Raw genomic sequence first — 27,446 nt, 5'->3', positions numbered from 1 at the left:
TAATTGCCAGGGTGTGAGGGGTCTTCTATAATGGCCTTGATTCTGCTTTGGCAGCGGGTCCTGGCTAAATCTTCCAGGGAGGGCAGAGGACAACCAATGATCTTTTGAGCTGTGTTTATCACCCTCTGTACAGTTTTCCTGTCCTCAACTGTGGAGCCTGCATACCATACACCCAGACAATATGTCAGAATGCTCTCCACAGAGGCTTTATAGAAAGCCAGCAGTAGCTTCTTATTAACTACTTTTAAATGATTATAAACCCTTGGAACAACAATTTTGAAAACACTGGATAAGTCTGCCTTCAATTCTAAACAGAATAAATTTTTAATCATAAGCTTAAGAATTCAAAGTATGTGAAATAAACAGCAAAAAATTAAATAAGATTTTGAACTTAGAAAGCTATAAATGGACTAAGAATCCAGATAAAATTGGAATATTGTAATTTTTACAATAAAAATTTGAAATTAATTATAAAGAACACACAGCTTCTCATGATAAATAGATTGTTTTTGTTTTCGCAAACATAACAAAGTAAAGGAATTTCATAATTTCAAAAAGTGGACACTAGAGGGACTAAAGTTTTTAAGTAAAGATTTACTAACCTGTAAAATGTAAAATGATGCAAAACATAATGAAAAGACAGGAGACTTTTGAATAATGCAATCAGAAAAGAGTAGCCACAATATCAACAATATTGATAATGATGTCTTTGTCTATGGACACACTATGTCCAAAAATTGTTATCTACAGATGTAGAACAAATTTTATCTGACAAGATATAATATCAAAAGTGGATTTACCACTGACAGACCAAGACAATGACTTAGAAAAGGAAGTTTTCAAACTGGAAGAGGTTTTCTAGATAAGAGATGGGATCTAAGATGAAAAGACAATGGTTTGTAACCTGAAAGTGGATGAAGAGTCACTAAATTTGTTTATACTTATAGTGATTAAGATTGAAAGTCATTTATATATTTCATTTTTCTTATTGCATTCTTTTTTTTCTTTTTGCTTTTTCCTTGCAATAAAACTAAAACCAGAAAAATCAGGAGATTTAGAGATGTTGATTTCTGAGGTAGTCATTCAACTCCTGTAATATTTGGTTTTCATCATAGAATCACATGGTTATAAGGAACTTTGGAAAAAAAATTCTCTAAACCTAGGGCAGGGCAGAATCCTCAGACCATTGCAGACTCTATATAGTATAATTTGGTTTGAAATAAAACCTCTTTTAATAAGAATCTCAAGACAAGTTCTTTATAACCTTGAAACAAGTCTAGAACATATATGGCTCCTAACTATAGTTGCTTTTCTGGTGCTTAGAACTCAACGTAAATAGAGTTCTAGAAAGTCATATTTTTTAGTTTCTTTTGTACATGTAGTCCTTGAGTTATGACCAATTTGTTCAATGACTATTCAAAGTTATAAGGGCACTGTATGAAGGGGCTTAAGACCAGTTCTTGAAGTTCCAGTTGCTGTAGTACCTCCATAGTCACATGAACAAAATATGGGCATTTGGCAACCAAGTTGTTTGCCAAACCTTTTCTGCCGCTTCCCACAAGCCAAGTTAATGGGGACACTGATAGGGAATATCATAAGTCACTCAGGAAATAATATGAAGTTGATTTCTTTGATCGTTAAAATAGAAATGTGGTTATCTCTGATAACCCTTAATGACATCAGGACTTAAATGATGAGAATGTATGGATTTGTTTATAGAAAAGAAATGGATAGGGCAAGGCTGTCAAATTCCCGGCCCGTGGGCCAGATGCATCATGGGCTGGCCACGCCCATGCCCAGTTTAGCAAAGGGGGAAAAATCCTGATATGTCATATGACGCCACTGTGATGCCGTGAGTTTGACACTCCTGGGATAAGGGAAGAATAGATTATTTGTTAAATTTTAAGAGAAGGTGATAAATTACTAAAATTATCTATAGTTGTTGTGATGAAGTGGAAGTCACTTTGTTATTTCTTTTCTTTTTCTTAACTATATTTTTACTTTTTTCTTTCCCTTCTATTTCCCTTTTTTGTTCTTTTTTTAGTTTGTATTAGCTTTTGCTATTGTAATCTTTAATAAAATTACTATTTAAAAAACCCTATTCATTCCCATAAGAATAAATAACAAGTCCAGGATTGGTTTGTGAACTGTCTGATGGTGCAACCTAATAAAGACACATAACACAACTAGGGCCCCTTGCATTAGCCAAATGCATTAGGTAAAAATACACATTGGGAGGATACCTGCCATTCTCTTATATTCGAAACTGATTCCACTGAGAACTGTGGTCTCCATATTAGCTGGCAGCGTGTTCCACCATTTGTATTCAAAGCCTAGTGCGGGCTCGGTGCCAACTGGACAATTGGTACAACCTGAGAACCAAATTTGAAACAAACAAACAAACACCAAACACATATACAGTCAGGAAAAGAATCATACTGCTAGTGAGAGTTTTTAATTGGTGCTGCGGTTAATGGCACTTTCCGAAACAGTACAGCTATGATAGTAGCAGCCTTTAAAAGAGTCCTTTTAAGAACATCTACTAAACTGATATTTGTCAAACTTGGCAACTTTAAGACATACAGACTTTTAAGTCCCAGAATTTGAGACATGCTGGCTTTGGACTTGTGGTAACTGAAGGCCACATGTCCTAAAGTTGTCAAGTTTGAAAATCACTGCATTAAGCTTTTTACTCTGGGTTAGTTTTCTTTTGTAATGTATTGAAATTGTTCGTGAAAGCAGGCAGCATTTTTTCAGACATACAACTTGTAAAACAGTTACAATGACCTTTTAATGTTTTTTTTTTCATTTGTTTTAATGAAACAAATTGTTGTACAGGGAGTAATTCTTCGTGTTCCAAATTAGTCAGCTATATCAAGGTCAGGAATAAATCAGTAATACCCTGTGTAAATCATCACTAAAGTTCTTGACAGAAAGATTAGCTTTGTTCATTTGTCTCTTTCTTCTTTTCCTGCTTTGTGGATGGTTCATCAAAGAAAAAAATGTATTATAGTGTACTCGAAGGCACACAATTTGGAGCATCATACCAGGGAAGATTAATCTAAGTAAAACTAGGAATAACCTCTCCACCAGTATTATTTATAGTCCCATAGCCCTGTTGCCTTTCGAACGAGCAATGAATAAGGGGGGGAAAGAGAAGAAAAACTCCCACAATAAAAGACTGAATTTTCTTTTATGCCACTACTGAATCCAGGAAGTGCCCAGTTCATGCTTTTTAGAGGCGGTTCCCAGTGATCAGAGCCCGGTGTCATTTAAACCATTTAGAGAATTTCATTTTTGTGAGTTTTACCTAGTTCAGAAGGGGAAAAAAACAGAATAGCATTACCAGACCCATTTGAGTATTTTCCATATGGACAAGGCTCGCAGGTGCTGGCATTTGTTTTAAAAAACCCAGGATTACAAGGGGGGCACATCATCTTTACACCCGACGGAGGTAATTTCACCGCCTCAGGGAGATCTTCATTGCAGATCTTTGGTTCAGCCCATTTATACATTAGCTGTGTCTGTGTAGATAAAAGTATCACTCATTTATCCATTCAGTCAATCAATCAATCAGTCATTCATAGATAAAACATTTTACAGTATCTTTATATGCAAAGGGATTTATAATTGTCACTTCTCATACAGTAGTATAAACAATTCCTTGCTATATAGATATTTTGGTTCACAATTCCAGGACTCCCTTGTTGCTGGTCATATTAACTGTGGCTGATGGGAATTGAAGTCCAAATTACCCAAAAAGCAAGGTATTATACATCGACAGTATGCAATGCATACAACTACAGTACTCTAGAAGTTGTTGAACTAAAACTTCCAGTGTTGCTAAGATGAGAACAATTTTCACAGGTATACTTATGATATACTTTATTTCCCCAAATATATACAAACATACAAATACATATGAAGAAAAAAAGGACCATAGACTGCCCTTAGCTTTAAGTGAAATTTTCTACCAAAACCTAGAAGCAAAACCAAAAAAGGGGGCAGAGCCATGATCAAAATGGCGTTTGGTTCAATTTGATTTAATAAATTAAAATTTTAAAAATATATCATTCATCATGATTACTGCTCATGCAATTAATCATCCTTTCTTCCTACCACATATATTTAATAATTTCCCCCTTCTCTCAGATAACATAATTCAATCTAGCTACACAGAGAGAAGGGATTTTGTTGCTACCTCCAAGAATTTTAGGTGGCCCACACAGCCCTTTGAAGCTCCATATTCAATACTTGTGGAACAGGTAACAAATATTTTGACTCTCCTTAAAGCTAAATAAACACTGGCTATGTGGGATGTGTGAACTAATCCTTATCTATTTTAGGTCTTGGTAATCATTCTGATTATTGTATCCACAAGGAAAATGCTTGCTATTCCCTACCTTATTTATATGCATATGATACTTTGCAACAGAAACATTTTGAAAAATGCTGATCATCAAAGCTGTGCTTCAAAAGCCTCCCCAAAAAAAAAAAAAAACCTGTATGGAATTCTAGAGGTTGCATACCTCCCCATTTTCATCACAGGTAGTGTGGGTATAAAAATAATCCTTATCTGTACAGGCTGGGCGAGACTTGCAGGAGGAAGAACCTGGTTCTTTATTGCAAAAGAAACAGCAATTAAATCCATGCAGACATGAGAGACTCAGAAACATTTTCAGCAATAAGCTATAAAAACTATAGAACTATATATATTGCGTATACACACACACATCTCCTTCAAGGATAACATTGATAGTTATCTCAAGTCACTAGTGGATTAATGTGGCATCATCAACAACAACAGTATGTTTGAGAGTAAGGCAGATTTCTCAGTCTTCACACGTTCTTTGATTACAATTATTATATCCAGTCAGCCTAGCTACTGCTCAAGAATAATTAAAGGGATGAAGTTGAGGCTATAAAACCTTGAATTTAGAGTTCAAATTATTTGCTCAGAGGGTTAAAATATTCCATACAGCTACAAGCTGGCTCACACTGAATCTTCTATCCTTTTCCAAGAATCCACTACATCTAAAAAAGACTCAACATGCTTCCATATAGAGGTCTCCTCAGGCTACCATATCATATTTCAGAACCAGTTATAGAAAACAGTAGAATGTTGTAAGGAATTATAATCCCATTAAATTATGGGAATGGTGTGGAGTAAACATACAAGTCTTTTTAAAAAGTACTCCCAAATTTAAAGGGTCCACCTTCTCTTTTCCTTCTCCTCTTGTCTCTTTATCCAACTTTCAAAATTGCCAGTGAAGAGAATAAGTACAAATAAACAATGTTGTAAATTTTTTGGACTCTTCTTAAATTTCTAATTCTCTGTTATCAAGGTTTCAAAGAGGCCTGAACCAATTCATTGTAAACGAGACTCTGATTTGAACAAAGTTTCTACTGTCTTTTAATCAATATGGCAGGAAGAATTCAAACAGTACAGTACTGTATATCCTAATGTTTGTGTTAGCAAAAGCACAGAGTGAATATTTCAACTTTTGTTGTTTTTCTTTTTTTCTGAACTTTGAAATTTTGAATTTTGAAAAGTGCCAGAGGAAGCTGAAAGGAACTAGTAAATCAGGTATGCTAAATTATCGCCTGCAGCTCTATCCCTGTAGTCCCCCAAGATCACATTATTAAAATTCAGCAGCAAGATTTTCTACAAATTTCAAACACAAGAAGTAATTATAGGCTTGTTAAGGTTATAATTTCTTTTTGTTCTTGTTGTTAAATCCAAGAACACTCCCCCACTCAAATTATTTAAAGAGGCCTAAAATCCTAGGCATAGTCCTTCCATTAACACCTCTGCCAAAATCTCTGTGACTCTTGACTGTTAGAAAACTTATTAGAAAAAAAGGTAGTCTCCTGCCTACCCTTGTGGCTGATGCTGAATGAGACAGTGCCAACAAAGTGAAGTGGGTGGGGTGGGGGAATCTAGCATGCAATATTGTAGAATTTAGGGCAAGGATATTGCAAACACAGACAAAAATGGATTAGAAATATAAAAGAGAATGATACCTGATCTTCAGTTTGTACACAGCATGTGCAGTGAAGTTAAAAAGCAAAGAGGGGCTGATATAAGATGACAATTTATAAATCTAAATCTATCATGGCTGGAAATGTGAGATAACTTGCCTAACAAGTATTAAAAAAAATCAACTACACATCAAAGAAATGGCTGGGCATGGAATGTATTACCTGAGTAATTTGCTGGTTCACACTGCTGGCAAGAAGTAGCTCCTTTGGAAGAAAAAGAATTTGCTGGGCATTGCTGACAGAAGGAAGAACCAGATTTGGCAGTGTAGGTGCCTGCTTTACAAGGAAAGCATTCAGAAGTATAAGCCACACCTAGGGAACATAGGGAAAAAAGAAGAGAAACATGTATGCAGCAAGCAAAATAATCCTTTGAATGCCACCAGCAGCAGCTTGCATTATGAACTAAATTAGAGATAGGCAATGCCTTTTTGACAAATGGGACTAATTTCACACAGATAATCAATCAATCAGTCAAATGAGGTCCCTCTCATAAAGTTTCATCTCCTATTTCCAAGTCCCCTCACCCATCTGTCACAATCCACAGCAAAACCGTACACCTGCAATTGCAGTTCTGCCCTGACCACATCAAAACACTCTGAGAGAGAAAATATGGAATATAGAAATGGTTGATTGGAGAAGTCTTCAAAGTACTTATGTCTCTCTGAATCACCTTCTTCTAGAACAGAGGATGGTGAGTTTTGCTTTGTTCAAGGGGAGCAGAGAGCTGTCATAATCTTGGTTCTCACCATTTCATTTGATTTAGTGCAGGCACAGAGAAAACACCTACCTGTAATCCCAATGTTTTTCACCAACACAGGCTTGGGGGTTTTGGACCAAATAGAGAAAGCTGTTGTTTTCCAGTACAAGACATTGTTGCCACGACTCAGCTCCACCTATAGATATTAAAAAATCTAGTTAAAATGCTCAGACAATATATATATTGAAATGCAGTTGCAGTTTCAAGTTTAAAAACATTATATACTTACACTGTGTTTCTTCCAACCTCTCTCTGTAGTTCTCATCCATCGAGAATCCTCCACAGTTGGTTGGCACTGATCATTCTGCACCTACAATAAATGAAGATGCAGATAAGGGTGTCATTTCTGTTCATAGGAATAGAGATTTATTGGATTGTCCATAGCATCTATTTAAGGTGACACAATTAAATACAATTTGAACATATGCTCTACTTTTGATGCTAGATGGAAACTTTGTTTTACAAGTTTGTCCAACTAATGATATTTCAGAGGTTGACTAAGTTTTTAGAACTGCGGTACTTTTCAAAGAATCCTAAAAATCCTGTGGAATATATACAATTCCCCAAAATCTTGTGTAAGAACATTAAGAAATAATGTAATATTTTACATTCTTTAATATTAATATTAAATTAGTATTGGTTACCATTTTGGCATTTATAGCTCAGTCTCTAAAAATGTATATATTTAAAGCTTCACATTGAAATACAGTATGTTTTTTATTACTAAAAAAAATACAGGCTGCTTAAAATGTTCAGACTGATTCTACCACACCTAGACTTCTTTATTTAGATTGTAACATGTGAGTTGAAATCTTTTAATGTCCATTTTATTGATTTATGGAAACCTTCCATTATTACTACTTTCAATATAAAAGAATAGAGCCACCAATATTAATTAAAACAACACTTAAATGCATTTCAATATATTTTAGTCTTGCAAAGTCATCAAAAGTGCATTTTGAAGAACATGCCAGCAACAAGTTCTGGACTAGAAATAAATATTGGAAAAGTTTTCTTGGTTATAACATTATTCTAGTTACGGAAAGAAGTGCCAAAATAATGAAGTTGTTTCTTCAAGGAGCACACAAAGCTATCACTTTGTTTTGAAAGCTCACTAGAACATGATTACCAAAATTCATGAGCAAATACAATTCAAGAAAGAAAGTATAGCTGGAAGGTGTTAACAGATTATTGCAAGCAGATTATTGGACATGAATTTTAGTGGTGTCTGATTTAAATAAAATAGAAACAGTTTTATTCAACCTGGGAGGAGATACCAGATCACATGGAATGCAAATTCTGGAAAACAGTGATTAGTTTTTGAAAGGCAGCACAAACTGAAAATTTCTCTTACATAAAATAAAATAATCAAAACCTAGACAGAACTTTTTAACTGAATTGCAAGAAACATACAAAGAATTCAAAGACGATGTTGCTGTCTGGGTAGATGTATTCAAAGGAGACGGTCCCAGATTGCTTGAGGTTAACAGCGTACATCAGAGTAGCTATGCACTCATCGGTGTTGGAGGCAATATAATCTCCCTTAGGAACCCATGTTGACCTGGAACAGAAGAAAGAGCCCAGGAGTTGTGAGAGTACTACTGCACATCACCAGCAAACAAGTATTCCCAAGACATTAGAAGAGAGTTACATTTGAGAGACATTTGAGAGTTATATTTGAAGAAGTTATACAAATGCCAGATCTTTTATTCCACAGAAAATGGAATAATATTTATGAATGATTAATTGTAATTTGTTTGTATCAGGTTTAATTTGGTCTTGAAAACAAGATTATGTAACAAAAATTATACTAATTTCATAATGAACAGCATATAATCTATACACTCATTTCTACTATATGCGTATATGGATAAAGCCACCTGAAGACCAAAGCATACCGATTCAAGATTGTGTGTTTACAATGTAATGCAATCATGAGAAAGGGATATGGGTACCTTTCTTTTTGCTTAACTGATTATATTGGAAAGCCTTTGTCCAGTCTGAAGTATGGCAGATGCAGATGTCTGCGTGCTTAGAAGGCACAAAGTTGAAAATAACTGCTTTAAAGTATTTCTTGGACTAGTTTCTCTCTTCCACCCACCCACCCCCGATAATTTTATTGATTACATTAAACATATATAACAACCTAATTTATATATATATATATATATATATATATATATATATATATATATATTATTTGTTTTATATATATATATTTGTTTTCTGAGGTTCTCATGGTATTTGTATGTGGATCTTTGGTTGTTCGGGTTTTCTCCCGCGTAAGATTCAAAGTATCTAGGCAACGTTTCGATGAAGTCTCATTCATCATCATCAGGCCTCTGTCTTCGGTTCTTGCTTTTCAGAGTGATGTGAAATTGCAGCTGCTTTTTCTTTCCAACTGCCAGTGGGGTGGGACTTGATTGGGTGGGGGCTTGGCTGTGTTCTGATTGGGTGGGGGTGTCTTCTCATTGGTGGGGGCCTGGCTGTGTTTTGATTGGTTGGGGGGTTGGCCGTGTTCTGATTGGCTGGATTTCCTGCTGCCCGGCTTTGAGTTCGAGGTCGCGCTGCATCTCCATAGTGGGTGTCGGCCTGCTTCATGTATGGCTCGGAGGGTTTGAAGTGGGCAGTGATGAGGTTGCAGTGTAGCTTCTGGTCCATGGTCGTGTCTCATCTTCTGAGTGGGTGTGAGTCTGTTTTCTATATGGGAGTGTGGTGGTGGCATCTTGTGTGGCTCTGATGGGTGTGGGTCTGGTGTCATTCTTCATGTTAGGCCATAGAGATAGAAAAACGCCCACACAGCATGAACAAACAGATGACACCTCCCGCCTCCCAGCCATTTGGAAACCCGCCCTCATGAACAGACGAGTACCTAACATGAAGAATGACACCAGACCCACACCCATCAGAGCCACACAAGATGCCACCACCACACTCCCATATAGAAAACAGACTCACACCCACTCAGAAGATGAGACACGACCATGGACCAGAAGCTACACTGCAACCTCATCACTGCCCACTTCAAACCCCTCCGAGCCATACATGAAGCAGGCCGACACCCACTATGGAGATGCAGCGCGACCTCGAACTCGAAGCCGGGCAGCAGGAAATCCAGCCAATCAGAACACGGCCAACCCCCAACCAATCAAAACACAGCCAGGCCCCCACCAATGAGAAGACACCCCACCCAATCAGAACACAGCCAAGCCCCACCCAATCAAGTCCCACCCCACTGGCAGTTGGAAAGAAAAAAGCAGCTGCAATTTCACATCACTCTGAAAAGCAAGAACCGAAGACAGAGGCCTGATGATGATGAATGAGACTTCATCGAAACGTTGCCTCAGATACTTTGAATCTTACGCGGGAGAAAACCCGAACAACCAAAGATCCATATATATAAATATATATATATATATATATATATATATATATATATATATATATATATATATATATATATATACACACACACACACATATACATACACATACACACACACACAGAGAGAGAGAGAGAGAGAGAGAGAGAGAGAGAGAGAGAAAAGTAGCAAGAAAAACAAAATTTCTACTAGACCAGTTTTTTTCATATAAACAGCATAAAGGTAAATCACTACTGAGAGATAATTTGGTGTACTGATTACCAGGCTAGAAACCAAGAGACCGTGAGTATCAGCCCCACACTAGGGATGAAGCTAGCTGGGTGACCTTGGGCCAGTCTCTGTCTCTCTTTGAACTGGCAGGTGCTCACCTTGCTTCAGTTTTCATTTTTTTCCCCTATTACTTTCAAGTAAAGAAGATGTTAATGTTTGAACAAAATCTAGAAATTCAATCTAAAGCAGAAGAATCAAAAGTACTGCTGGTAATGTACAAAAGAAATAATATTATTCTGAGTTTCCATGCCTAGAGATAAATTAACTGCAATGTTTCATAAACACTCCTACTCAAAATGCTATCAACCTTTAGAATCTGCAGCCCTATGGTCACTGGCTGGCATATAGGTTGATTTTCAAAACAGACATATCCTAGCATTAATAACAACATATTCACTCACTTGGTGCAGTTTCCCAAGAGGTTGTAATCAATTTCAAAATTGGTTGCTGTGTTGGCAAATCCATGGGGCAACTCATCCCATTCATCGAACCTGACACCAGTCCCAAGAGAATAAGTGCCCTGTGCACATGGCTTGCAAGACTGATCTTTCATATCCAAGAATTCACCTGCTTTGCAAGAAAATGCTGAAATACAGAAAACCACCAAAACAAAATCAGGGTGAAAGATGAAGCCAGACCAACACAGGTAGCTTCAGTGAATCTGTTACAGATGACTTTATAGAACGACACTTTCTTATAATACCTCTGAGTTATGTTTAACATCTGACAAGGCTAATTTTTTGTTAGATAAAGTGAAAGACAGAAATGTTTGTTAGCTACATTTTATATTTTCATTGCATACATGTTTTCATTAGATATTTAGCACCAAAATGTAACTGAAATAAAGCTTTCTCCCTCCCTCCCCCCCCTCTCTCTCACACACAGAATTAAAGACACTAAGGGCCTTTTAAAAAAGTGAATATCAAACTGTACTGTAAGACTTCATTTTATATAAAGACAAGCTATGTTTTCCCATGTACATGAGTAAACTATAATGAATTTCATGTTCACACAGTTCAATCCTTCTCTTCATCTTTTTTCCCTATTATAGGTTTAAGCATCCAACCAAGGCATGTTTTAACCATGATTTGCTAGATTCTTGATTCTTAACGAATGTATGTTTTCTTTATGTATACTGAGAGTATTTACACCAAGACAAATTCCTTATGTGTCCAACCATACTTGGCCAATAAAGAATTCTATTCTATTCTATTCTATTCTATTCTATTCTATTCTATTCTATTCTATTCTATTCTATTCTATTCTATTCTATTCTATTCTAGATAAACTAAAAGAGCTAGATTTACGTGTAACTGTAAGCTATAAACTATAGGTCCATGATGGCGAACCTATGGCATGCATGCCGGAAGTGGCACTCAGAGTCACTTCTGCCAGCACACGAGAGATCACCTGGAAGAGCCCCACTGTGCATGCGTGCGCGCCGCCCACCCAACAGCTGATTGTTGGGTATCTGCTGCGCATGTGTGGGGGCGTGGAAGACACGCACGCATGAGCAGAGATGTGTGGCACATGTGGGGGGTCACGTGCACATGTGCAGGGGACGTGGGGGTCCCCGCATGCATTGCCCTCTGGGTGCTGGCATGTGAATGCACACGAGCAAACATGCACACAATTTTCGGCACAGGAGCCCCAAAAGGTTAGTCACCATAGTCATAACTGTGAAAAATGATCATGTCACTTTTTTGAATGCCATAGTAACTTTGAACAGTCACTAAATGAACTGTTGTAAGTTGAGGACTACCTGTAACTTATTGAAATTGTGGGGAAAACAACACAAAACAGTATGGTGAGGATTCCTTTGTCTAAATAGAGATGGAAATTTGGGCATCTTAATTCCTTTTATATGATTTCCCTATGAACTTTAAAAAGAGAGCAATTGAATGATCTAAAAATGAGCGAAAAGATCCATCTGATATTTTGTATTATTTAAATATTTATGTCCTACTCTTCTTTATAAAATTCAGAATTAACAATGCCAGAGTAGGCTATTGCTCATTAATATGCTAGCTCCAGAAACCCTTTAGGCTTGTGATTGATAGAATGATAGACTATAAAAAATAATGATGCATGACAAGATTGAGGGAAGGAGAAGAAGGGGAAGACAGGGAAAGATAAAATAGATGAAAAGGATCAAACAGATGACTGGAATATTCTTGGCAGATCTATATTGCTACTATATACGGTAGATAGTTCAAGATGGAAATCAGTTGAAGCAACTTGATGATACCTTATGTAATGATTATGTGTTAGAAGTGGGGTGTATGTTTCTGAAGATACTATTACTTCTAATGATTGATAGGAGCACTGGAAATAACAGTATGTATGGAATATAATAGAAAGAACAAAAAGAGCTGTGTACAAAAATACTGGTTTCAATTTTTAGATTCCATTTGCTAACACTGTGCTATAAGTAATTCTGTATTATTGGAATAAAAATGAACAATTTAATGATTAAATTTAAATCAAAATTATACTTCTAAGTAAAAGTTGTATGTTCTTGTGTAGGTGGATATAGAATGTCTCTTCTAATATAGTATTTGCCTTTATCAATTTTTAGAAACATATGCATAACAAGCTTACAATTCTTTGAACATATTTGTAGTCCACTTGATTTTGGACAAATTAATTAATATCTAACGTGGTAGTCCTAATTATAGTTTAGTCACAATTTAAGGATTCTTTACTGATGAGCTGCCTTGTATACAACATAACATTTTAAATCTCTGAAATGCTTTTACCTCAGATATATCTCTGGTCAGAAGAAAAATATGACAGAGAGATAATCTAGGTCAGTTGCAAATTTAAATTTCTCCCTTTTGAATCTTCAAATATTATTGGAATTGAGGAACAAGACTACATCCAAACAAAGAAATTGTTACATAATTCTATTGAAATGACAGTGTTGCCCCTGCTCTCAAACAAAGTATCTTGTGGCGTAGAGTAACCTTTGTCTCTGCTTCTGATGATGTTTGAAATGTCAAAAGAAAGAAATCAGTGGCGAACAAGAAAGATGGGTGGCAGTAATCATGACTTACCACATTCAGTGCCTTTGATAGGATCTGGCAGGCCAGTGCAGAGTCCTGGGGTGTGGGGCACAGCAACTCTCCATCTGGAGCCCAGGCTGTCACATGCTGTGTATTCATAATGGTACTCAGACTGAAGGAGAGAGGAAAAAGAGAGAGAGAGAGAGACCAAATAACAGGGTGTGCATTTAGTCCAGATGACAGTCAATTTTTTTCTTATTTCAGAAAATTGTTTCTCTGTAGGACATAAGAGAACTTTATTATTTTAAAAATCTATAAACTACAGCAGGGGTAAAAAAGAAAAAAAAAGAATCCAACTCTCCAAGACATTGCAAATCATATTTTTGATGTGAAAATAGTATACAAAACATATCATGGGCCAGTCTTCAAGTTTCAATTCCTAGAGACTTATCATTTCATGATCTAAAACACTTACTTCTAAATATATAATGATTTCTACGGAGGTAGCCAGTTAGCCAAAGCAGGAAAAACAGCAGTTTTGTAGCATTTTAAAGACTAAGCCACAATCACTTTCAGAGAATGCATCAGGCATTTTCTTGCAAGCCATGGCTACAAAACTTGGATTTTTTTGGGGGGGGGTTGGAAGGGACTGCTATACATAGTCAAGAGATATAGAAAACTAACTTGTGGTTGCCATCTAGTGGTTTTCTGAATGTTGAAGACCAGACCTCGAGCCCTGTTGCACACAACTACCTATCCTAATATGCCTACTAATCAACAACAACAGATTGTACTACTGACCATACTACAAAACTGTGAAATCCAGATTCCAAAACTATTTCCTCATACAGCAGTAGAATAGGACATAGAACTGGAGCAAAGTTCTGAAGTTGGGCTGCTTTCAGCCCAACTTCAGAACTTTGCTCCAGTTCTAATTTTATATATGACTATTGTCGACCAGTAATGCTGGATTTTACAGCAAGCAAACTAGCCAATCCCTATGTCAAAAATAATTGAAGCCAAATCTAACATCTAAAGAGTAAGTGTAGCACTGAAAATATTTGTCAGTATGTGTGGGTAAAAGAATCAACATAAATTCAAAAGTGAATTGCTACCAACCATGCAAAGGTTTCTGTGAGTTTGGGCATTGCTAGCAAATTAAACAAATATATTAATTGCATATTATCACCCATCTTTCTCTCTGTTTCTCTCATACATATTCAGGGAGTTATGTAGTTTTTGATTCAAGATAATAGAGGAAAACTTTCTAATCTATGAAAGCCCAATTTGAAAAAGAGAACACCGGTGATCTTCTAGAACCAAAATATTTGTTTTGATATCATGTGTGCTTGTACGTGCCTCTCTTTACTACTATTTTAATTTGCATTGGTCTCTTTAAGACCTAAATATTTCACCAAACAAAATTATGTTTATTCTGGCACAATAGAGATTAACATAAATGCAATGCAAGTTGTTCATGAAACACTTCCCTGAGAACCCAGGTATGAAGTTTTCCTGAGAAAGAAATATAACTATATTTCTTTACTATTCTAAGTAGATGAACACTCAGAGTATATCTGTGTCATACAGTACAGTATTCTAATCTAAACAACTTCAATTGAGCATAAAAGGCAATGCAGGTGCATAGATGCACTATACACTATAAATGCAGAGTCCTGGTATCACAGAGGTTAGGCTAATGCCATATTGCAGGCTAATGCTACCCAGTCTGAAGTTTGATCCTGACAGTGTTCAAGGTTGACTCAGTCTTCCATCCTTTCAAGGTTGGTAAAATGAGGACCCAGATTGTTGGGGGCAATATGCTGACTCCATAAACCACCCAGAGAGCACTATGGGATGGTATATAAGTCTGCTATTGCTATATAAAAAAATTCTTCCACTTCCTTGCCAACATACTGTACATTGTTAACTGGGGGGCAGAGAAGAAGTACTAGGAAATAAGCCGGGTCCTTTTAAGTATGATATTTCTATGTTTTTACTGGCTAAATAAATCTATCACTGAATTTCTGCAACAGAGATTTTACAGATTGTTCTGCATATGTATTATGATATTTCTTCTAACTATAAAATGTGGGCATGTTATGCTAAGCTTGGCTAACCAAGCTACAAATAGCCTGAAAGCTTTATTACATCCATGGGTGGAATAAGAGGAAATGTACAAATGGGTTTGATAGTGAGCACTTTGAGTTTAATTACTGTAACCGCAGATTAGATGTAGTTAAGTTACACAGCTATTTTTATATTCTATGTTTTAATATAATTCTAACATTGGACTGAAACCTTTCACTATCCAGGAAGTTTTAATAATTACCTTGCTCAAATACAGTAATGGTTATAAGGTCAAGTTGTCTAAGTTCTGATTCAATAAAAAGCAAGCATATAGCTGTGCCAACAAATGACTTCAGGCATAACAACCATCATCATCTGAATGCATGATTATCTCCACAGAGAAGCATGCTAAGACTGCATCTGTCACCTGTGCAACTGCCCTTACTTCAGACTGATCCTAGTTCTGTAAATAAAAAAAAATCTATAGGTAAGACATTGTAAGGCAGGAATAGCCAATCTATGTGAACTGAACTACAGTATGTAGCATCCCTTAGTACTCCATCTCCATCTTAGTGATCCATCTCCAGCCTCCTTGAGCTCTTTGAGAGAGTTTGACATGACTGGCCAGGGTAAGATTTTTTTTCCCCCAACCCGAATAAAAGCCATCCCGGGATGCCTCTCTCTTTCCATAGTCCACACAGTTCTTAGAAAATAGAAACCAAGCTTTAAATTTCTTGTTAAATAAAAGCACTACAGAACTATATTGTCCAGAGAACACTTGATTTCTTAGCTAGCAGAGTGCAGAGCTCTGGCCTCCCAATTTAAAGATTAATCTAGGTCTGTTTGGAACACACAAAGCAGCTTTAAATGAATGAGCAACAACAATAAAAGATAGCTCTAAATAAATATTATTTTCTCCAAGATGTGAATTTCATGAGGATCGATCAAGCTAGCACGCTTGCTCTCAAAATATATTTTCTAACCTGGTTTAATCTTATTTCTTGGACCTTGCTGTGTACATCCATATGGAAGAACAGCTGTTACATGGGCGAAGTGTTCTGTGCAGCTAATCACCTTGAAAGCCAATACCTTCCCAACAGAGGCCAGGAAGGGATGTTTTTGCAGGAGTTAAAGCTAACACAAGGTGAATGCAGCTGGAAAATTGATCATAACTGTATGACAAAACACAAAGGAAATTTAATGCTATAGTTAAGTATTCTATATCACCACCACCCTTATCTTAAAAGGAAGAAAATGGCTTGGACCTTAAAGTGCAGGAACTTAAATATGTTATTTTGGAATCCTTTTATCAATAACAAATTCATACATACATATACAGTATATTCAAGACCTATTTTATCTGCATAGGACATGCCAAAGCTTTGTAAACACAACAGTAACAGTGAAGAGGGACCACTTTTCTTTGTGTTTAATTTTTATCTCCGCTTTATTGTTGTTTATATATAACTGAAGGTGGTAAACACACCCAATATTGCTCTGCCTCCTATTTTTCCTACAGCAACCTTGTGAGATTATAGCCTGTATTGTATTGAGCTGCAGACTTGGTATAGGTTCTGCTCCCATTTGTCATTCACACTTGTAACTTAATATGTGCATAAGGAGCCTACCTGTGCAGAATCAAATGTACAAAGACCTTATCTGGTAAATACACAACCACTGTACTTTTGGAATCTAAGAAATCTTGACCTGCAAGCTCTTAAGAAAATGAAAAGAGGATAAGAGATCAGGGCTTTTAAATATCCCAGGAAGGCAGTAAAAGCAACTGAAGTTGGGAGAGAGGTCAATATTGTCCCAATAGGCAGAGCACAATGACCTTCTGTATATTTCTGTAAGCTCTCTTCGACTCTTCCCCATTAGATCATGAGATAACATGTTACACTAAATTACCAGAAGCAACCTAGTTCTACAACAGAATTAGGAACCGTCTGAGAACTAGAAGCAATACTTAACTTTTTTTTTAGGACTGCATGGGCCACAGTAGTAAATTATGCAAAATGAGGTGAGCTAAACTTTTTTATTTTGGTTTTTGAGGGGAATTTTAAAGTGTTGGAGTTTAACACTTTAAATTTTAACATTAAAGTTTAATTTAACACTAACAAATGGAGTGTTTTTAATTGTTATTTATTTAAGTTAAACCTGTTGCTTTAGATTTGAGTGTTTTGTCTCAAAATGAAAGGAAAACACACTACAATTTTCAGTAATTATGGGAGCTGGGACAGTTATAAAAATGGGATTTGGTGAGGTCTTCAGTTTACCTACATGTAAACCAAAAGGGCAGTTTTTCAGTGTAGGCTCTAATTAATTTATTTGTTCAATTTATTACCCTCTCAATCACCAAGGCAACATTCAGTAAGAAAATATCACTCTTCTCCTTGGGAAACCAATATTGTAATACAAAATAAGATATACCATGCATAGTCACAAAATGTCCTGTCTCAGGTTTGAAAAAACTCAGGTCTTAATGACTTTTGTTTTTTAAGGACAACAGAATTGAAGCTTTGCAGAATTCAGGGGATGGGAATTCAGGGAATTCAGATCCATAGGTCTGAGAGGGTAGAGAAGGAAAATTGCTGAGGTCCTAAAATATAACATTTCTTTATTGATGTGGCCTGGAACACACCAACCAAACAGGGGGTCTGGAGTAACCCAATAATTTCCCTTCTAACAGTAACTATTCATAGAGTTAATAATAGTAGCCTTAGATTCTTAGAGAAACCAAATGTATCATTTTGGACAGAAATAATACTTTATGCAAATAGTTTTTTGTTTAAAAAAAAAAGAATCATTAATAAGAAATCATGTTGGGCATCCCAGAACTGATTATGGAAAGATCTCTGTTTTTGCAAGCCCGAAAGTTTTAAAACATTAAGAAAAGATTGATGCAGAAAGGGGAGAACAGAATGTTAGTTGCTGAAAATCACTGCAATATAAACTATTCTAAGCATAATCAAGAAAGTAGGACCACTTTACAATTTCCAAAATGTCAGGCTAGTTTCCTTAAAGAGTAATGGAAATCTAGTTTCTGAGGAGTATATATACAGTATATAAAAAGGCAGTCTCCCCTGCAAAAAACAAAAACAAAAAACCCCCAAGCCTACTTAGACTTCCAGAAAGATAGGAGTTCAGTTCTAATAGCAATAGCACTTAGATTTACATAACACTCCATACTGCTTCACAGCATGCCCTAGTTTTATTCATATTGAATTACAAAAATGTACTTTAAATACTGTACAACTGCCTTTGAAGACAACTGTGCTGTCAGACTTACCATATGTGCTGAATAACTGGGTCATCCTTCCTTTACCATTATCATATTACATCAGTCCTTTATCAGATACACTAATTGCCAGGGCATTTCTCAGAGTACTGGTTTTGATCATTTGGGTCCTGGTTATTTGAAGCATCAGAAATATCTCAACAAGCTCATCAAATGTGAAGGAGACTCCTTGGCCCATCACAAACATCAGAGAGCAGGCAAACACTAAAGCAGAAATCCTCAGTTGTTTTGGAGAAGTTTGAATTTTGAAACTATCGTGAATATCTTCACAAAATGGCACTCACATGGGCACAGAATGTCAAAAAAGCACTCATTTTGTAAAGCAACCCCAAGGCGGACATGAACCCACCAGTGCCTCCACCAGATGTTAAATACTTTTTGAGCTCCAAGTATACCTAGCACTATATTGGGAAAAAAGTGATACTGTATTATATTTTATATGTATTCTTTTTGTATTTTTAAGCAGCCTTTAAAAGTCTATGGTTGTGAAAAATATTTCAGTATATAGAAAAAAAACTATTGCCTTCCTTGAACACTTATTCCATAGTATCATCTCTTTAAAGTGTCATGGAACTCTATTTTTTTAATAAAAAGAAATGTCAAGGAGAAAAAATGTAGTATGTTCTGTTTGGTGCTTTGATTCTGCTTTTGGTTAATATGTCAGTCTTGGTTCTTGTTTTTAAAAGAGAATCACATTACAATTAATTCTTGGTTACCTTTTATGACATTTTTCTTCACATGTCATTTTATCAGCATCACATTTCACTGGATGTTTTTATATTTTTTTTCAATGGTTTGTCAACCTTTCCAATACTTTTTTTAAATAGATTTTTGAAATATGTTTCAGCTTTCTTCCTCATCTGACATTTCCCTTCATGACAAAACAATATTGTAACCTTAAAGAATCATTATTGTTGTGTTTTCTCAGGAAGCAATAGTTTCCAATTTTTGTTCTCTTGAGAGGTATCTAAAGTTGGGAAAGTTAGAAGGAAAAATGGGGAAACAATTGGAGGACTCAAAGGATCAAGCTAAGAACAGATCATCCTGGAGAAGATTCATTTGTATGATTGTATAGGATCTTCACCTAAGCATCAAATCAATATTTGTACACTATTTTTAAGTTTCCTGTGTGGGGAGGTCAGGCTACAGCTCCAGGGCTAAGGTGGCCAAATCTGGCCAAAGTTTTCCAGTCCCTTGTGATAATGATAATGACCACTGAAAATTGACAGTGCATTTTTCCATTTTCAGATTGGCAAACCACAAGCACAAATAGTAAGATAAATTTTGAACTAGGCAATTAACAATTATACTCTATCTGTTCTCAGTTTTCCCCTTCCCCCCTCCCAATTTGTATGATTCACAGCCATATCTAACCCTATTTAAAGCTATCCATAGAAGAGAGACACACCAACATTACTTTCTTATACAGTCGGCTACCTCTTCACATCATGAAGTGGCAGTGACTCAATAGCCCAGCCCCTATTTAGAGTTCTGCAAAGTACGGGTGGTCCTTAACTTACAACAGTTTGCTTAGAGACCATTCAAAGATACAATGGCACTGAAAAAAGTGACTTAGGACCATTTTTCACACATATGACTGTTGCAGCATCCCCGTGGTCATGTGATCCAAATTTAGACACTTGGCAATGGACACATATTTATGACAGTTGAAGTGTTCTAGGGTCATATGTCACCTTTTGCAATCTTCTTATAAGCAAAGTCAATGGGGAAACCAGATTAACAACTGCACTATTAATTTAATGACTGCAGTGATTCACTTACCAACTGTTGCAAGAAAGGTCATAAAATGGGGCATATTCACTTAACAAATGTTTGCTTAGCAACAGAAATGTTGGACTCAATTATAGTCATAAGTTGAGGACTACCTGTACAAACGAGGTGTGGGCAAATGTATATAGCACTGCTATTCCATGACATCTATTAGCACCTCTGAAATTATTGTCATGCATAGTTGTATGTGGAAAGTATGTCAGCATTCAAAAGCAGCTTTTCTTTGGAGGTACTATACTTTTTCAGCACTAAATTTTATTATTTGCCTAACAAGCACAGAAGTGGACTGTATTGTGGATTTATCATGTATCACTAGTAAAACAATACACTCCAGAAAGAATGTTGACATTTTTTAAATGTTAGGTCTTTAAAAAAATAATCTTCACTGCACACAATGGCCATTTAAAGTTAAGCCATCAATGAAGGAATACATGCAGAAATATCTTAGGAGGTGAAATATATATTTCTGACCACACTCTGCAAACACCCCTAGATTTAGCTTTCTTACAGATCCAAATTTCTGGAACTGCATTCACTTTTTCTTAAACAAATAAGAGACTTTTTTAAGTCATTCTCCAAAAGTAGTTATCAAACTAGTATGTAGAAATACTTTTGCTTTTAGGCTGATGAAAAAATTATATGTAAAACTCTTCAAAATAGCAGTTGAAAATAAAACCCTTAGAAGTTTTGCTGTTATAGCATTTAAATAGGCCAAAAAGGAAAGGGATGTCAGCAGTTATTTTATACTGTCTATTTGATGAGGATGAGTTTTGAAGTCCTTGATCTTTCTCAGAATATTTAGATCTCCATACTACAGAAAGATGCAGCTAGATGCAATTTCTTTGGGTACATTTTATTTCAGTTGAGCAACTTTCAGTCTTCAAAAGAAAATTCATTTTCAAGTGTCAGAACACTCAGAACACTATCATACTTCAGAAAAATATGCAATCATCCTCTATATTTCTCCAGACAATACAAATATTCCTTCAGATAAATACTTTCAAAGATGGAAAAACTGTTCCCAGTACCTAGACAACTCCATGGGCTTAATTACCCTAAATCAGGGGTGGGTTTCTACCGGTTTTGTCTACCTCTGTAGAACCGGTAACTTTGAAGAGCAGCAGACACAGAACCGGTTCTATGTCTGCTGATGGTTTTGCCCACCCGCCTGCCTGGGCTCTTACCTGAACTTTTTTTCCTGCTTTTTCAACTTCAGCTGCTGTGTGAGGCACAGCTGCAGTTGAAAAAGCAGGAAAAAAGTACTTTTTCAAAGGCTGCTTCTCAGCACGCAATGCTGCTCAGCTGTCCAGGCACCAGGCTGATGATGATTTACAGGTGCACGCAGCATGCAGGGAAGCATATCATAAATCACCGAACCTCATAAATCACCGAACCAGTAGTTAACCCTGTGGGATCCCACCCCTGCCCTAAATCTCCATGGTTCACTTTTTCCAGCTATGATGCTGCTGTTCAGAAGGCAATTTGGTGTTTGAAATTATGGTCACAAATGCAAAGGTGAGGCCGAAATAAAACATTTATGTCCTATGTAAACAACATATCCAAAGAAACTAGGATTCTCAAGTCAAATTCTCAGATATAGTTTATGCACAATTTTAATCTGTGATTTTAGTGCTCAAAGGCTTCTAAAGCTGTCATTTTAGTCAGATATTAAGGGAAATAATTTAATACATGAAGAATAACAAGGTCAATTGTATTTAATGTGTTTATTATTAATTCAATTCAATTCAATCAAATCTACCCTGGCTCCAACAATTTCATGTCCTGGCTCCAACAATTTCCTGTCTGTTCCTGGAAATCTAATCTTTGCCTGAAAACAATCATACAGGCCAATCAATACTCAAATATTGCAATCAAGTCAAGTCAGTTCAATCTTTATTACCATCACAGACTAGCACAATTCCAAGTAATTTTCTTGGCACACGTTTTTGAATATAATAAAAAAAATCAAATCAATCTTCACTACTGTCATGGGAACAAAGGAACAAAGTTCTTACATCTGTTAAAGTTTAGAATAAGGAGTTTCTCAATTCTCTTACAAATGATATTCCAAACTATTCCAGTTGAAGTCCAAAGGGTTACAGGCTTTTTTCCAATCAGAAAATCAAGCAATATATCTCAAATTACCCATCTAGCTAGAAGTTGAGTGAAAGATCAACATGACATTCACAATCATGCAGCAGAACTAATCTACTTGGAGGAGCCAGCAGTACCAAGATTTTAAAAGGTCTAATTCTCAGATGCTTAATAATGAGGAATGAAATACCCTCATAAATTGTACTTCTTTAATGGATATAGAGCTTTTCTTGTTTCACTGTATACCTAATTAATACTATTGCTGATAGTTTGGGGAACAGTGTTCCTAACAAGATGCCAATTTTGTTTAATCCTGGAGCAAAATTCAACATTTTCTATCAAGATACTTTGTATATGATATGTTGAGAGGCAATTTATTGGTGGTAAAAAACATGGGATTAGCATCACACAATCCAACACTCTAAATCAGGACAATGCCCCAGTTTTATTTACATCTCTTAAAATTAGGTTGTAGGGAATATTTAAAATGTACAATTCCGTGCCAAAAAAAAAATCATTTGAATTTTTCTGTCAGTTTCCTTCAATTTAAGGAGAAAGTTTTTGAAATTTATTTCAAGTGAGAAGAGATTATTGATCAACTGTGACAACTTGTATTTATATAATTGCAAGCTGATCAGGGTTTCTGCATGAAAACTCCTGTTTCATTCCCTCATAATTTGTCCAGCAGTTGGCAGCTCCCCTGCCTTTCATGTGCTTCCTTTCAATCCCAAGGAAATTTTCTCATTGAGCTTTCAGATGGGAAAGTCTAAGCAACTAGAGAAGCTTTAGAATGATGGTGAATTGTGTAACAGAAAACAATATTCATACAAGCAAATAAAAGAAAAGATTGTGTGGCCACTCATAACAATAAAACCAAGGTACAATAAAAACCATAAAAAGAAAAACAAAAGTTCATTTTTATGCTTTTAATTTGTATTTTCAATTATTATAAGAGATTTTAATGTGTTTAACGCTTTAGGATATAAATTTAATAAAATGAATACATTATAAATGATCCCAGACATTTTTACTTCGATTCAAGCTATCACGGAAATCTGTCTTTTTAAGAAGCAAGACCTGTGATAATCATGGGGATCCTGTATATAAATTGCTATTCCTAACAAGAGATTTATACAGTATTTGTTGCTGGCACTTCTCAGAACTGATCTTTATTTGGCACATACATACATACATACACCTGAAAAATGGTCACTAAAGCAAACCACTGAGAGAAAGAGACAGACACTGGGAAGATTGCTGGCTGGTGTTGTCTTTAGTTTAACTTAGATAAAGTTCTCTCCTGTAACAATGCCAGCTTTACTTTCACTCCATTGTTGTCAAGTGCAGAAATGTGGGCATAAGTATGTGCATTAGTCAGAATATTATTTTTTTTAAAACTGCTGTTAACTACAATTACTGTTGCACATACAAATACTAACTGAGGTAGTCGCTAAATATAGGGTGGCTATATCACTAATATATTCTTCTAGAGCAGGGGTGTCAAACTCACGTCATCATGGTGGCATCACATGACATATTGGGACTTTTCCCCCTTTGCTAAACTGGGTGGGGGCGGAGCCAGTACGTGATGCATTCTAGACTAGAGTATGATTAATGCAAGGTAGAAAAAACAGAGAATAATAAATGTATTTATGAGATGCCTTTCCAAATAAGAATATGAATTTTTTTAACAGTTTAGGAACTTATTGCTGGACAAATAGTCAAGCAACAAAAACAAACCATTATCTATAGAAAAATAGATAGTAGGCTTTTTAAAAATAAAAACAAAAAAAACCTCTGAATTTGATTCAGCATATGGTTTTAGATCATCCATAGCTCAGCATCATACAGTATACATTCTGCATACCAAAACAATAGAGATTCTATCTCTGGCATCTCTCAAACAAATCAGGGAAAGACTTTTCTAGGACAAGTGTTAAGTCAGAACCCCTTGAAGATTATCAGAAAATTAAGTAGTTATGAGCATGCCAAGCTTTGACTTTGCTACATGTCTCCTAAGGGAGCTGCATTGGAGGTTGGTGAGCTTATGGGTTCAACTTATAAACCTATATGGTTTATACCCTAAAATTCCCACAGATTGCCTACTTTAGGTAGAATCTGTCATCCATTCAGACGAAGGAGAAAATGTCCTTCTTGGGATGTCTTGGTAATGCTCCCCACCCCAGCCCCCCCAAATAAGCTTCTGGGTATAAGGATTGCCACTTCCCTGCTAAATTTTGAAGGACCTGCCTCTTCCAGAGGACCTTTGGGGATAAAACGGAGTATAGAACTACCCTCTACTATGGGTACATTTTGTATGGTACAGTATGCTGTGTTTATCTGTGATTTTATATTTTTTAACCCTGTCACAGAAAGTCGTTTATATAATGCTCACAGTCTATATTCATTGAAGTAGCCTAGAAATGTGAGTTAAGTATGTAAGTAAATAAATACATTTACTTCCTTGAGCTGATGATGAAGCTAGTTAGGCATTTTGCTGTGATGAAATGACAAGTCCTATTGAGGTAACATTTATCAAGAATATCTGGTAAACTTCTTTATGTAAAAGTAACTTCAGACTCTGGTACCCAATTTTTAAATCCCACAGGGAATATTTATGGATTAAAAAGGATTTTTGTGTCTCTGCTAAGCTTAGTGATGGTTTGGAAACAACTAGGTCTCTTTGTAAGTCACAGGCTGATGCTTCTGGTTTTTCCAGTTTTGCTCAGAAATTGCATTCAGCTTTTTTTCAACCAGTCAAACATTTAAAGAATAAAAAAATGGAACCTTCTCTGTCATTAGCTACATCCCCTTTGCCACTTCTTGTCATATTGCTTTTTCATGGGTATAGTTATGGATATGGCATGCTTTGTTCACTAATTTTTAGAGGGAATTCACATGGTGCTATCATCAATTCATCTTCCACAGGACCCTTCATATTTTCAGAAAGTAGAAGTTAGTCTATCTGTATCCATCTATTTTCTCTTGTTTCATTAATGGTGACAAGTGTTTCTTTTTTAGAAATGTATTTTCTCTTACTGTTTTTTATTAGCTGATTATCCTATGACTTCTTGGCTCTTTCTCTTTCAGCAGCCTTCTGCCTTCTATAAGTTGTCTTCTGTGAAAATTGTCATTTTACTTCCCTTGTATAATTTGTTATTGAATTAGAAGCACTGGAAGATAAATGAAGGCAATTTATCTTCAAGGTCATTTGTTTCCTCTTCAAGTCTAGTCTAGCATAAGTTTGAAAGTGAGTATATTTTTTGCCTTTATATAATTTCACTACTGTCATTTTTTTGTGATAATGGAGGCTAATCTGAACTATTTAATGTTGATAAACAACATTATATTTCTGTGTCTCAGTTTTTGACTATGCAGTTTCCCAGCACAACTGATTTGCCTCTACCAAGATTAAAATACATACATTTAAAAGCAGGGAAGTCAAACTTCCTTAACTTTTAACAATGGAACTGAGTAATGTAATTTGCAGAACGCTAAAAGCTATGCTTTTGCTTCTCTGACATTTTCATAAAGAAGCAATCAGAAGCAATTTTTCCCTTCAACAAGTGCAACTTCTTATTTTGGGTTTGAGAAAGATAGTAGTCCTGATTGTGAAACAAAACAGAATGAATTAACCACAATCTTTTATAAATGATCATGAGGAAACTAGCTTCTTCTACATGCCAGGAAGAGAGAAAAGTTCTTATAGCATAACTGCAGTTGATCCAACATAGGCTTTTAAAAATAGTTCGCATTGACAGTGGTAGCTGAGGGTTGATATTTTCAAAAAAATATTACTGTTATGTAACAAATCATAGCTAAACTAACCATAACTTGATCTGAATTTTGCATAGCCTTGTTAATTTAAAATGACTGATACACAAATTTGTTTTGTTATACTTTATTTTGGTCTTCTTCAAATCCAGCCCTTGAATTAAACTATAATTAAGAGAAATGTTTTGGTACTTGTGGTTTAATGTACACTGTGTCATGCAAGCCTAGTTAGATTTAAGTGATTATTGGTCTTCCAACAATTGAGGGTACTGTAGTGCAAAAGGAACTAAAAGTAGATCCATTAGTGCCTCTAAGTCTTTAATATTATTACTTTCTTTCTGGCATTTATTTCTGACATTTCTTATGAAGATGCAGTGGTATGGTGGTGCTGAGTCATTGCCCAAATGTTTTTGCCAAATTCTGTAAAAAATAAATCCAATATGAAAATAAATAAAAGTTGTCAGCATACTGATGGAAAAGGAGGGGTTTGATAGTTCATGTCTGATTGATGCTCTCACTTGGTGTTGCCCTTAACCATGCTAAATGCTAAGCAAATGTTGACATGTTTCTTTCTGGAGTTCTAAAATAAAACAAACATGGTCTATATACTGATTAAATTCACATAATATAATAAAACAATAATAAATAACCACCTTTTTAAAATGTGTGAATCAGGCCTTTCTCGTAGCAGAGTACAGAATATGAAACTAGTCGCAGTGAGTTAAGCATATGTAGAAACCAACCCATTATGATTTCTTCCAACCATGATTACAAATAATTCTGGCTTATGTGGAATACACCTGATGTTTCTAATCTTGTCACAGCAGAACTGGGAAAGAAGCAGCAGCAGACAACACACATACTTGATTGATTGCAGCAAATCTCTCCCTCCTTACCTGTTGGCCCAGCTAGCCTGGTAAGACTGCTACAACCTACTGAAACAAACAAACAAACCCAATGAA

General features: G+C 35.8%; 1 protein-coding gene across 3 annotated transcripts in view; it reads right to left on the bottom strand.

Moving 5' to 3' along the window:
* ELAPOR1 (endosome-lysosome associated apoptosis and autophagy regulator 1) overlaps positions 1-27,446 on the bottom strand; it is a 56,027-nt gene that overhangs the window by 21,984 nt on the left and 6,597 nt on the right. For all 3 annotated transcript variants that reach the window (XR_003375561.2, XM_026716954.2, XM_026716956.2), the window contains exons 2-10: positions 13,509-13,629; positions 10,854-11,037; positions 8,213-8,360; positions 7,029-7,109; positions 6,830-6,935; positions 6,205-6,354; positions 4,530-4,618; positions 3,347-3,524; positions 2,244-2,372 (exon numbers count right to left, since the gene is read on the bottom strand). Coding sequence is in view for 2 of the 3 variants with exons in the window: in XM_026716954.2 (XP_026572739.1) it covers positions 2,244-2,372; positions 3,347-3,524; positions 4,530-4,618; positions 6,205-6,354; positions 6,830-6,935; positions 7,029-7,109; positions 8,213-8,360; positions 10,854-11,037; positions 13,509-13,629 (1,186 nt within the window). In the remaining variant the exon portion in view is untranslated. The remainder of the gene's footprint in view (positions 1-2,243; positions 2,373-3,346; positions 3,525-4,529; positions 4,619-6,204; positions 6,355-6,829; positions 6,936-7,028; positions 7,110-8,212; positions 8,361-10,853; positions 11,038-13,508; positions 13,630-27,446) is intronic.

Source organism: Pseudonaja textilis, chromosome 3, assembly GCF_049901715.1.
Source record: "Pseudonaja textilis isolate UNSWEBS1 chromosome 3, rPseTex1.2, whole genome shotgun sequence".
NCBI classification, from domain to species: Eukaryota; Metazoa; Chordata; class Lepidosauria; order Squamata; family Elapidae; genus Pseudonaja; species Pseudonaja textilis.
This window is presented reverse-complemented; position numbering and strand designations above follow the sequence as displayed.